This window comes from Pseudophryne corroboree, chromosome 5 (assembly GCF_028390025.1).
Source record: "Pseudophryne corroboree isolate aPseCor3 chromosome 5, aPseCor3.hap2, whole genome shotgun sequence".
Lineage (NCBI taxonomy): Eukaryota > Metazoa > Chordata > Amphibia > Anura > Myobatrachidae > Pseudophryne > Pseudophryne corroboree.
The window spans coordinates 676,514,214-676,527,597 of NC_086448.1; the positions used below are offsets into that span (position 1 = coordinate 676,514,214).

At 45.0% G+C, this 13,384-nt stretch overlaps 1 protein-coding gene across 1 annotated transcript in view; it reads right to left on the reverse strand.

Moving 5' to 3' along the window:
- The window catches only part of BPNT2 (3'(2'), 5'-bisphosphate nucleotidase 2), a 71,356-nt gene that overhangs the window by 17,179 nt on the left and 40,793 nt on the right, over window positions 1–13,384 (reverse strand). Inside the window, exon 2 of the mRNA XM_063923753.1 lies at window positions 6,662–6,824. Coding sequence (XP_063779823.1) covers window positions 6,662–6,824 — 163 coding nt within the window. The remainder of the gene's footprint in view (window positions 1–6,661; window positions 6,825–13,384) is intronic.

The following is a 13,384-nucleotide window of genomic DNA, read 5'->3' on the forward strand; positions in this document are numbered from 1 at the left end:
TGCTCCCCAGCCTCTCTGGCTGGCACCCGTGGTCACCAGGATCCAATCCTGCATGCCGAATCTGCGGCCCTCCAATAGATGAGCCTCCTGCAACCACCACAGAAGGGATACCCTTGTCCTCGGCGACAGGGTTATCCGCAGGTGCATCTGAAGATGCGACCCTGACCATTTGTCCAACAGATCCCTTTGCATGGAATCTGCCGAAAGGGATTGCTTCGTAAGAAGCTACCATTTTTTCCCAGGACTCTTGTGCATTGATGTACAGACACCTTTCCTGGTTTTAGGAGGTTCCTGACCAGGTCAGATAACTCCTTGGCTTTTTCTTCGGGAAGAAAAACCTTTTCTGAACTGTGTCCAGAATCATCCCCAGGAACAGCAGACGAGTTGTCGGCATTAATTGGGATTTTGGAATATTCAGAATCCATCCGTGCTGCTTTAGCACCTCTTGAGATAGTGCTAAACCCATCTCTAGCTGTTCTCTGGACCTTGCCCTTATTAGGAGATCGTCCAAGTATGGGATAATTAATACGCCTTTTCTTCGAAGAAGAAATATTATCTCGGCCATTACCTTTGTAAAGACCCGAGGTGCCGTGGACAAACCAAACGGCAGCGTCTGAAACTGATAGTGACAGTTTTGTACAACGAACCTGAGGTACCCCTGGTGTGAGGGGTAATTGGAACGTGGAGATACGCATCCTTGATGTCCAAGGATACCATAAAGTCCCCTTCTTCCAGGTTCGCTATCACTGCTCTGAGTGACTCCATCTTGAACTTGAACTTCTTTATGTACAGGTTCAAGGACTTCAGATTTAGAATAGGCCTTACCGAGCCATCCGGCTTCGGTACCACAAAAAGAGTGGAATAATACCCCTTCCCTTGTTGTAGAAGAGGTACCTTGACTATCACCTGCTGAGAATACAGCTTGTGAATGGCTTCCAAAACCGTCTCCCTTTCTGAGGGGGACGTTGGTAAAGCAGACTTCAGGAAACGGCGAGGTGGCTCTGTCTCTAATTTCAACCTGTACCCCTGAGATATTATCTGCAGGATCCAGGGATTTACCTGCGAGTGAGCCCACTGCGCGCTGTAATTCTTGAGACGACCGCCTACCGCCCCCGAGTCCGCTTGCGAAGCCCCAGCGTCATGCTGAGGCTTTTGTAGAAGCCGTGGAGGGCTTCTGTTCCTGGGAAGGAGCTGCCTGTTGCTGTCTCTTCCCTCGTCCTCTGCCTCGTGGCAGATATGAATAGCCCTTTGCTCTCTTATTTTTAAAGGAACGAAAAGGCTGCGGTTGAAAGGTCGGTGCCTTTTTCTGTTGGGGAGTGACTTAAGGTAGAAAGGTGGATTTCCCGGCCGTAGCCGTGGCCACCAAATCCGATAGACCGACCCCAAATAACTCCTCTACGCATCGCCTGTCCACTGTCGTGTCCATAAAGCTATTCTGGCCGAAATGGACATAGCACTTACCCGTGATGCCAGTGTGCAGATATCTCTCTGTGCATCACGCATATAAAGAAATGCATCCTTTATTTGTTCTAACGACAGTAAAATATTGTCCCTGTCCAGGGTATCAATATTTTCGATCAGGGACTCTGACCAAACTACCCCAGCACTGCACATCCAGGCAGTCGCAATAGCTGGTCGTAGTATAACACCTACATGTGTGTATATACCTTTTTGGATATTTTCCATCCTCCTATCTGATGGATCTTTAAGTGCGGCCGTCTCAGGAGAGGGTAACGCCACTTGTTTTGATAAGCGTGTTAGCGCTTTGTCCACCCTAGGAGGTGTTTCCCAGCGCTCCCTAACCTCTGGCGGGAAAGGGTATAAAGCCAATAACTTCTTTGAAATTAGCAGTTTTTTATCGGGGCACCCCACGCTTCATCACACACGTCATTTAATTCTTCTGATTCGGTAAAAACTACTGGTAGTTTTTTCACACCCCACATAATACCCTGTTTAGTGGTACCTGTAGTATCAGCTAAATGTAACATCTCCTTTATTGCCAAAATCATATAACGTGTGGCCCTTTTGGAAAATACGGTTGATTCGTCACCTTCACTACCGGAATCAGTGCCTGTGTCTGGGTCTGTGTCGACCGACTGAGGCAAGGGGCGTTTTACAGCCCCTGACGGTGTTTGAGGCGCCTGGACAGGCACTAAGTGAATGTCCGGCCGCCTCATGTCGGCAAACGACTGCTTAAGCGAGTTGACGCTATCCCGTAATTCCACAAATAAAGGCATCCATTCTGGTGTCGACCCCCTAGAAGGTGACATCCTCATATTTGGCAATTGCTCCGCCTCCACACCAATAACGTCCTCATACATGTCGACACACACGTACCGACACACAGCAGACACACAGGGAATGCTCTATACGAAGACAGGACCCACTAGCCCTTTGGGGAGACAGAGGGAGAGTCTGCCAGCACACACCAAAAAGCGCTATATATGACAGGGATAGCCTTATGATTAAGTGCTCCCTTATAGCTGCTTTTATATTAATATATTGCCATTTATTTTGCCCCCCCTCTCTGTTATACCCTGTTTCTGTAGTGCAGTGCAGGGGAGAGACCTGGGAGCCTTCCTGACCAGCGGAGCTGTGACAGAAAATGGCGCCGTGTGCTGAGGAGATAGGCCCCGCCCCTTTTCCGGCGGGCTCGTCTCCCGCTATTTAGTACATTTAGGCAGGGGTAAATATCTCCATATAGCCTCTGGGGCTATATGTGAGGTTTTTTTTAGCCTTTTTAAAGGTTTACATTTGCCTCCCAGGGCGCCCCCCCCCAGCGCCCTGCACCCTCAGTGACTGCCGTGTGAAGTGTGCTGAGAGGAAAATGGCGCACAGCTGTAGTGCTGTGCGCTACCTTAAGAAGACTGCAGGAGTCTTCAGCCGCCGATTCTGGACCTCTTCTTGCTTCAGCATCTGTGAGGGGGCCGGCGGCGTGGCTCCGGTGACCATCCAGGCTGTACCTGTGATCGTCCCTCTGGAGCTTCATGTCCAGTAGCCAAGAAGCCAATCCATCCTGCACGCAGGTGAGTTCACTTCTTCTCCCCTCTGTCCCTCGTTGCAGTGATCCTGTTGCCAGCAGGAATCACTGTAAAATAAAAAACCTAAGCTAAACTCTCTAAGCAGCTCTTTATGAGAGCCACCTAGAATTGCACCCTTCTCGGCCGGGCACAAAAATCTAACTGGAGTCTGGAGGAGGGTCATAGGGGGAGGAGCCAGTACACACCACCTGACCTGTAAAAGCTTTACTTTTGTGCCCTGTCTCCTGCGGAGCCGCTATTCCCCATGGTCCTTTCAGGAACCCCAGCATCCACTTAGGACGATAGAGAAAAGCCATTAAACAACACATTCTGAATGAGCTCCTAAATGTACAGTATATGTAGCAGATAGATAGATACACACACACACACATACATACATACATACATAAAAACAAACACGTATTGACTACATACACCGACCCATGGACATATTTATACATACACATAAGTTTTAATAGAAATACTTTCTATAGTAACATTGTATATTTTATAGCTAAAGAAGTTCCAAAAGGACAGGTTTACTTTACTGGGAGATACCCCTTTTCCACTAGCTCTAAAAACACGGGTAAACACGGGGGCGCGCATTTACCCGTGTTTTTTCCTAGTGGAAAAGGGTCCCCCTGCAAATTCCCGGATCAAGTGATCCGAGAATCCTACCCGGGTAGCTTGCCGGGTTGAACACGTGTTCAACCCAGTAAGCTGTGTAGTGTAAACGGAAGCCGTGTCGAGGCGACACGACTCCCATTCACAGTGAATGGAAGGGCGGCGATGGGAGATCACGTGATCTCCCAGCGCCGCCCCTGCCGCGTCAGCAGCATCACCAACCCGGCAATATGCCGGGTTGGTGGAGCTAGTGTATAAGGGGGCTGTAGCATGGTTCGCAGCCATGTCAGGCTCCCGGCTGCGACCCGTGCTACAGGTGGAAAAGGGGTATGAGTGAGTTCCTGCTTCCCTGCAATGACTACCCAAGTGCAATAATCAAAGCAAAGCACTCCATACCAGGCCTGTGTAAGCACAGAGGACAAAGTACTGACAACCATGTGCATCTTATCTCTTACAGCAGGAAGAACAAGGACAATTAACCTCAATAAATGCCAAGAAATTAAAGGCTATGGTCCGGTGATGGTTTTTTTTGCTATACGACAATGCACCTTGTTCACTGTATTGTAGGCCATTAAAAAAAAAAAAAAAGAAATCACTAGTAATCACTAGCACAGACAGAACATAAAGTAGCGCTGAATGAGTACCATCTAAAAGTCAAGTAAATCAATTACATAAGGAAAATGAGTTAACAAAAGTTACTCCAGAATATAACCTATAAACATGAAAGGTATAGGAATACTGTAAGTTTAAATAATAATCATTGGATCAAGAACAAGATTATGTAAGAAAATGGAGCTAAAATGTACCTAGGAGAAAAGAGATAAAATAGAGTCCGGGGAGAATGATGGCAGGTTCACTGATTTCAATCTGGAACAGAACGTCCCTCTGCTGCCACAAATTACACCATGTAGGATCTAATTATCCATTAACAGGACATATCAAAGATTAGCTCTGTGCTTACAGTACTGATAATGGCCAAATAGCTGGTGTCTGCTCACTAATAAGCACTTTGGTGGGAAGATCAATCATAGGTCTCCAATATGCATTAAAACTCACTAAGCAATAAATTGTGGTGAAGTAAGCAACTGCATGTAATGCAGCCACTTGTAAATCAGTGCTGCAACTTATAAGATGAATGCCTGTGAACATCATGAAACACGGCTCCGTAATAACAGCACTAGCTCATTCATAAAAACAATATCAACTGTTCCAGTAAGTTTCATAAAAACGTCAAAGAGATATTTCCCATAAGAACATAAATATCCAATGTATTAATAATGTTTATGCGTTTCTCCACTAACATACTATGAGGTTCCATTATATCTGCTCAGTTGATTTACAGAGCATAGGAATGTAAGCGCCCTTCCATGTGAACTTATAACTATTAGGCATACTTGCCTTCCTGACCCTCTCCATGAGGGAGAAAATGCTCTGTTCCTGGACTTTCCTGGTAATGTATGATTGCCATCACCTGTGGTGAAACACCTTTCTTATCAATTAACTAGCTCACCACAGGTGATGGCAATCATACATTACCAGGAAAGTCCAGGAACAGAGCATTTTCTCCCTCATGGAGAGGGTCAGGTAGGCAAGCATGCTATTAGGAAAGTAATAATTAGTGGTGTGATAACAATAAAAGTTCCGTCTTTCATTTACATGGGGATGTCTCTTTAAAACGAGCACCAATCCATTTATTATAAAATTAAGACAATTAAACAATACCCCCAATACATCATTATACTAGGTGAGAGTTTGACATTCTTTTCTAAAATCTAGGAGCCAGGATGAAAGTGTAGCAGCCTGACCACGCCCCCCTTCCCCCCCAAAAAACAAAACAAAACCAACAACTGAAACCCCAGGTAGACACAGCTTCCCCTCACTGCCCAGGCATACCAACCCCCACAGCCGCACAACTAAGGGTGTACCCCCAGGCAAACCAGCCCTCTGGACAAGCAACAACTTATGGCGACATTAATGAGCAGCTAACCCCCCCTTCCGGACAACCAACCCTCAAGGCCCCACAACTAAAGCTGGGTACAAACTATGCGATGTGTGTACCTAGCAACATCACGCACAACTGGGGAGCCAGCATCAGCAAGAGCATACACACTTGCAAATGCTGGGAGCAGCGGCATTGCCCTCACTACCAATATCTTCCGTCGGCCCTGCAAGTAGGGCCGACAAAGGATGTCGCCCCTGAGATTTGTCGAGCCCTGTACTAGCCGGTGTACCCCAGCACACACTCATATTAGTATGTGCCCACAAAGTAAGACATTATACTAGCCTCTATCTCCCCCTAGCGCATTGTAGAAGTATAAGGGGTGTGCAATAAGTTTCTGGCCAGCATGTTGCGGCACCAAGTCACTCGAGCCTCTGTCTGCTCTCGAGTCAGCTGATGGGCCAACCAACATGTAGAAACCTTGCTCATGCCAAGCTTTTCATGGAGTATCAAGCGGATGGATCCCGTTGAGATGTCCATCTCCTTCACTGACTAGGCCACGGTCACCATGGCGACCATCCTTAATTATGGCCGGCATAGCAGCAACACTGATGACGAACACAGGTTGTCCGCAGCACTTCTTGTCTTCCGGGTACCATCTCCCACGCAGAAATACTGCAAACCACTCAAACACATTGGTTTGCAGTTGGTTAAAACTCTCCTTTTGTAGCCGTAGAATATCATGGCTCTCCAGTGGCTTCTGTTGAGCTCCATAATGAGTTGCAAAGGAAGTGAACATGCCGACTTCTTCAGTGTGCAGTGCTGCTTTTTTACAGTTCTGTGCCTTGACATTTCACAAGAACTTTAGGTCAGATATTACAATTCAAAACCAGCCAATCAGATTGTGTTTAGTCTACCTATGCACTGCACATCCGGAAACTTTTTGCACAACCCTCGCATATCCACATTATAAGTTTATTTTAATATATAGCTATAGTATTTTAAACTATAACACCAAACCCAATGATATTAGTTAAAAATGCTTGAGATTTAGAGAGAAAAAAAAATATATATACACCTGTATACTCATGTGTTGCATCCAGTGGATCTATCCATACCGTGATACTTTCTGTAGGCACCAATTTTGGATTCTTGATTATATCTTTTATCTCATCAGGAAAAGTACGATCCCACATAACCGGATCCTTGTCATCTTCATTGAGATCCTCTTCAGTGTTCACCTGTAAAATAAGCAGTATGAATTTAGTTAATAGCTGCCATCAAACACATTGCATCCATGAATTTATGAACAACTGAAAATACAACAGGAAATGCATAATGCATGTTTTAATTAGCTTGTGACAAAATGGAGTCTGCCTGTCTTCTTTCTGGAGTGCTGAGGAAATGCTGATACAGCCAATTTGTTTCTCGTAAAGCATATGCATTCTGGGAAAATTGCGCCAGTACTTCTATGTGATGCCCGTCAAGTCCGATAGCAGCAGCTCACTGCATAGCATATATAAGATGTTATGCAAAGGGAGGCAGACAGCCGAGTCACCGACTTCTATGTAGGTGCCTGATGTTTAGTTTGACGACATAACTAATAATGCACCAGGACTGCTGCTAGGCCAGTAAAGGGTTCCCTGTATAATGTGACCTGCATCTGATTTATCACATGCCTGCACTGATTCTACTCATTATGATGCTACAATAGCAGTTTCAGAATGTGCATGATTGTAAAATGCAGCCTATCAACTTTAATTTGAAGGTGTACACATCCAAATTGGAGGAAGGGTTCAGGAATTACAGTTGTTTAATATGAAGCCTCCTCTTTTCCAAGGCACCAAAAGTAATTGTACAATTGACTCAATATCTGTTTCATAGCTGTTGCATAGTCAAATATAGGTTATTGCTTTGTTATTTTATCAGGCAAAAGGCCTGGAGTTGACTCCAAGTGTGGCATTTGCATTTGGAAGCTGTTGCTGTGAACCCACAACATGTGGTCAAATGAGCTCTCAGTGCAAGTGAAACAGACAGTCCTTAGGCTCCAAAAAAACCCAAAACCCATCAGAGAGATAGCGGGACCCTTAGGAGTGACCGAATAAACAGTTTGGAATTTTCTGAGAAGAAAAAAAAGGCATTGGTGAGCTTGGCAACACAAAAAGATCTGGACGTCCACAGAAGACAACCTTGGTGGTATCTTTTCCATGGTACAGTAGTGTTCATTCTAGCACCCTGTACCTGTCATCTGTATCTCAGCACTGAAGTACAGACCAGAGTGTGCTAGAAGCACCAGAGCAGAGTAGCGACACCACAGGCAAGAGAGAGGAACTGCACAGGTTGTGACAGGTGCAGGATGCTAGAATGAACATTAGTAAAGAAAATCCCTTCACAGCATCCAGCCAAGTGAAAAACACTCTACAGAGGTAGGCTTATTGTTATTAGACATATAATTATCCACCGTACAGTGAAGACTCACGAGAGCATATACAGAGTGTTCACCACGATGTCCAATAGTCGGAACGCCTCTATGCACTGAAAAATGTATGGAGGCTATCTCTATTCATTACCTGGAGTCGGCTGAAAAACAGTGTGGAGGAATGGACAGGTTTGATAAAATGATAAACGATCCAAAACGTCTTTCAGTAATTTTCAGGTTGTGAATATACTGGCCCGTATACTGAACGACTATTATTCAGAACAGTAATTTCATGGGTTGATCTGAACGATTATCGTTCAATGTATGGCCTTTTATACCCATACTAACATGCCCATCATATAGAACACCATAAACTGCACATAAAGGGGTACGTTTACTAAGGTGGGAATTTTTTAGAACTGGTGATGTTGCCCATAGCAACCAATCAGATTCTATCCATTATCGTCTAGAAGCAGCTAGATAAATGTTAAGTAGAATCTGATTGGTTGCTATGAGCAACATCAACAGTTCTAAAAAATCCCACCTTAAAAAAAGTACCCCACTGTTCAACCCAACACATACAGTCCCAACGTCCACCATACTCCGCAGCCTTTCAAGCTCCATGTCCAACCATTCAACCAATGGGGATAAAACTGGTTCAGCACACTTCGTCTTCACGATAGGCTGTTTTAGCAGGGAGCCGCACCCTGCCAAATTTTTAAAGGGTAAAATGTTCCATGCCAAAACAGCCTACCTGCCTCAGAGTGAGTGCACACAGCATCTATTCATTAAAGGGAGAGCTTGGGGGAAGCACGGCACCCTCCTTTGGTGCTAGGCACACCCCCATCAGGAACGCACACGGCTGAGGCATGCACTCTCTTGTGGCGCTGAGGCGACTGCACACAATCAATCCTACAGGGAACACTAACAATATCTGTGTTTTCAATAGTGACGTCTCTACAGGAAACAAACACTGGAGACAGTAACAGTGCAAGCTGCAAGTTATTAATAACTAATAACACATTTAAGCTGCACACACACACTATGAGATATTGTATACAATATTGCTGATATTGTACGATTGCATACTATATCGCATAGTGTGTACAAACGATTTATCATATGATACGCGCTCCCGTGGACATCCGACCTGCATGCAGCCTTGACCGTGCAATACAGGTTGAGTATCCCATATCCATATATTCCGAAATACGGAATATTCCGAAGTACGGAAGTTTTTGACGGAGAGTGAGACAGTGAAACTTTGTTTTCTGATGGCTCAATGTACACAAACTTTGTTTAATACACAAAGTTATTAAAAATATTGTATTAAATGACCTCCAGGCTGTGTGTATAAGGTGTATATGAAACATAAATGAATTGTGTGAATGTACACACACTTTGTTTAATGCACAAAGTTATTAAAAATAATGGCTAAAATGACCTGCAGGCTGTGTGTATAAGGTGTATATGAAACATAAATGCATTCTGTGCTTAGACTTGGGTCCCATCACCATGATATCTCATTATGGTTTGCAATTATTCCAAAATACGGAAAAATCCGATATCCAAAATGCCTCTGGTCCCAAGCATTTTGGATAAGGGAGACTCAACCTGTATTGTGTGGTTTTAACATCAATAATTTTTATTGAATTTTATATCGAATGCAAAAAAGAAAAAAAGGGGGGGTACAGAAAAAAGAACAGGGTCAACACGTCAATGAAATGCAACATACATATAGAACAGATAACATAACACTAAGTAGGTATACAGGTATCCTAGTCATGTTAACGGTTTGAAGTGCGCATAGCTAATTCGATAGGGTTTCTCTACTCCGTCTCTAGCATCCGGAAGGAAGCGGTTGACAACATTATAAGTGTAATATCTAGTGTAAACCAAAGGGTAAAGCATGAGAGATAGAGCACTCAAGAAGTAGAAGATTTCTCATTCAGGCTGAATTGTAAGGGGGATGTCTTCCCCGGGTGTGATATGAGGGCAGAACCTTCCCCCTCCGTGACGTATTCATGCCAATGGAACCATTTCACAATGGGAGAGGAAGCAGAGGAGGAATAAGGTACACATTCAGTTTCCATGGTATAATGGAAATTAACTTTATGGAACACCCTTAGAGCAGGGGGGACCACCGCCTGTTTCCAGGCTTGGGCCAAGGTTGCCCTTGCTGCTATACAGATGTGTCCCAACAAGTACCTCTGGGAGGCTGATACCTCCAGGGGATACATATGTAGGAGAGCCAAAGCTGGGGACGGGCTTAAAGATAGGCCTAGAACTTTATTTATCAGTGTAAATACTTCTGCCCAGAAAGTTTGGAGAAGGGGACATGACCAGAAAATATGGTACAAGTGTCCTATTTCTCCGCAATTCCTCCAACATAGTGGTGAGCAGGAAGGCCAGAAGGTGTGCAGTCTGTCCGGGGTCAGGTATAATCTATTCAGTAAGTTAACATGCATTTCTGAATGGTTTAAACAGCGAGACATGCGAAATGTTAAACGATATAATTTCTCCCATTGTGACTCTGCTATGGGAATACCCAAGTCCCCCTCCCAGCGCCTCTGAGCATTAGACTTTTGGTATGGGACTAATGAGATGAGTGTATTGTACCAATAAGTGATATCTTTAGTTGATGAAGATAATACCACATGGGATCGAATAGACTGAACTAGAGAGCTGGGGGGAGTTTGTACGATGGGTAGACTCTGGAACCAGTGTCTGATTTGAAAGTAGTGAAACAGTTCAGTACTCGGGAGGGAGAATTTATCCTGCAATTGGGCGAATGGAAGGAAAGTAGTTCCATCTAATAAGTCTCCAAGGGTATGAATATTACAAGCAGTCCACGTAGAGATATGTAAGTTGGGAATTAACTTACTCACTGCTTTAAGTGAAAGGGTCGTGTAGGGGGTAGTAATGCCAGGAAACTTACTCATCAAATTATCCCATATTCGTAGAGAAGAAGCCGTAGAGGGAAGGATATTCAAACCATTGGGACGGAGGACCTTAGGAGTCCACAGCAAATCTGCTAAGGGGTATCCTATGCACCCGACCTCCTCAATATGAGCCCACAGGGGTGCGGGATTGGAGATGTTCCAAGATTTCAGTTGGGCAAGCACACAAGCTTCTTGATACATACTTAGGTCAGGCAATGCGAGGCCTCCTCTGTGTCGGGGAAGTATCATTCTAGCGTGTGCCAGTTTTGGGGGGTGCGATTTCCACAGGTATCTTGTCAGAACAACTCTGCATTTATCGAGATATGGTTTGGGGAAAGAATAAGGTATAGTGCGAAATAAATACATAAGTTTGGGTAATAAGTACATTTTAAAGGCAGATAAACGTCCCAGCCAGGATATCTCATACAGCAGCCACGAGGATGTCAGGTTCTGGAGAGTGAGTATCAGGGGGGGGGGGAGATTTAAATCGAACACAGCAGAGGAGGTAGGGGGAATATGTATCCCGAGGTATGTAAGTGAGTTGAGTTTCCAGTTGTATGGGTATTGAGAACGTAGAGCAGCCGTGAGTGTATCGGGTAATTGGACAGGTAAAGCGTCGGTTTTAGTTGTGTTCAGTTTGTAGTATGATGCCTCACTGAAGTCGTGTAGTATGGAATGTAGAAGCGGGAGAGAAGAGGAGAGTTGAGATACGAAGAGGAGAACGTCGTCGGCAAAGAGACACAACTTATGGGAGAGTCCTCCATGGGTCAGGCCGGGGAATGCAGCATCTGCCCTGATTTTAGCTGCCAGGGGTTCAATACCTAGAGCATATATCAAAGGTGAGAGAGGGCAGCCCTGGCGGGTACCATTAGTGATTGGGAAGGCGTCCGACAAGAATCCATTGCTAAAAACCCTTGCTGACGGTAAGGTATATAATGCTAAGAAAGAATCTGGGCCGAGAAGCCAAATTTAACCAAAACAGTACGCATATATAGCCAACGCCTTCTCAGCATCCAATGAGAGTAACAAAAATCCCTCGGTGTCAGGGGCCCTATCTATCAGGTTAAAAACCCTGCGGGTGTTGTCAGAGGCCTGTCTGCCAGGTACAAACCCAACTTGATCGGGGTGAATCAACAGTGGTAAATAAACACTAAGTCGGGATGCTATCATTTTAGCATAGAGCTATCATTTTAGCATCACTATTAAGTAATGCAATTGGTCTGTAATTGTGGCAGTGGGCAGGGTCTTTCCCAGGTTTGGGGATAGCTACTACCTGAGCCTCCAGCATTTCTTTAGGGAAGGTACCAGTACTAGTTATATCATTAAACAGAGCGGTCAAAGTGGGGGAGAGACGGTCCGCAAAGGAAGCATAAAAGTCGTTAATAAACCCATCGGGGACAGGGGCTTTATCCTTAGGGAGGGATTTAATCGTGCATTCGACCTCTATTGCGGTCCAAGGAGCATTTAAGGCGTCTAGCTGATCAGGGGTTAGGGTGGGGAGATTGACCGAAGAAAGAAACGCTTGTATAGAGTCAGGGGTGGGCTGGAATGTGAGGGGATCAGAATGCAAGTTGTACAGTTTAGTATAATAGTCTGCAAATTGGTTAGCAATATCTAGAGGGTTAGCAAGCTTAGAGCCTGTGGAGGAAAGGATGAATTTAATTCTGTTGCGAGCTCGTTGGGCACGAAGTCTGCGGGCTAGCATTTTACCGGGTCTGTTACCTACTAAATAGAATTTCTGTCGTATTCTATTGAGGGCCATTTGGGTTCTAAAAACCAAGAGTTTTTGTAGTTGGCTGCGGATGTCAGCTAGTTCCTTACGTAAAAGCCGGGTGGGGTGCTTCTTATTCTTGTCTTCAGCTATTTTAAGTCTCTGTTCCAGGTCTAGTTGGAGTCGTTTGGCTTGCTTTTTAAGCGTAGCTCCAGCCTGAATAACAGAGCCGCGGACAACCGCTTTTAACGCACACCAGTAGTTTGGTAAAGAAGTGTCCGAAGGGGAATTGGTATTTGTATACAGGGACAAGCTGTCTGAGATAATTTTTTTGGCTAGCGCGTCATGCAACAAATGGGGAGATAGTCACCATGGTCTGGGGGGCACGGAAGCAGGCCCAATGTGCCACTTCCAGAATAGCGGAGCACGGTCGGACCAGGTGATAGGTAGGATATCCACCGCGCCAGACTCCTGTAAGGTCCATTTATCGCATAACACGAGGTCAATTCGTGAATATGAATTGTGAACTGGTGAAAAAACGTGTAGTCTCTACCTGAGGGGTTGCGAATTCGCCAGATGTCATATAAGTCAAACTCCGCTACCACGTTACGCAGCGCTAGTGAGGGGCCAGAGCGAGTTTTAGGTGTAGATGAAGGGGGCTGGGACGATTTATCTAGTTTGGGATCTAGTACTAAGTTAAAGTCTCCTAGGAGAATTAGGGAGCCGACC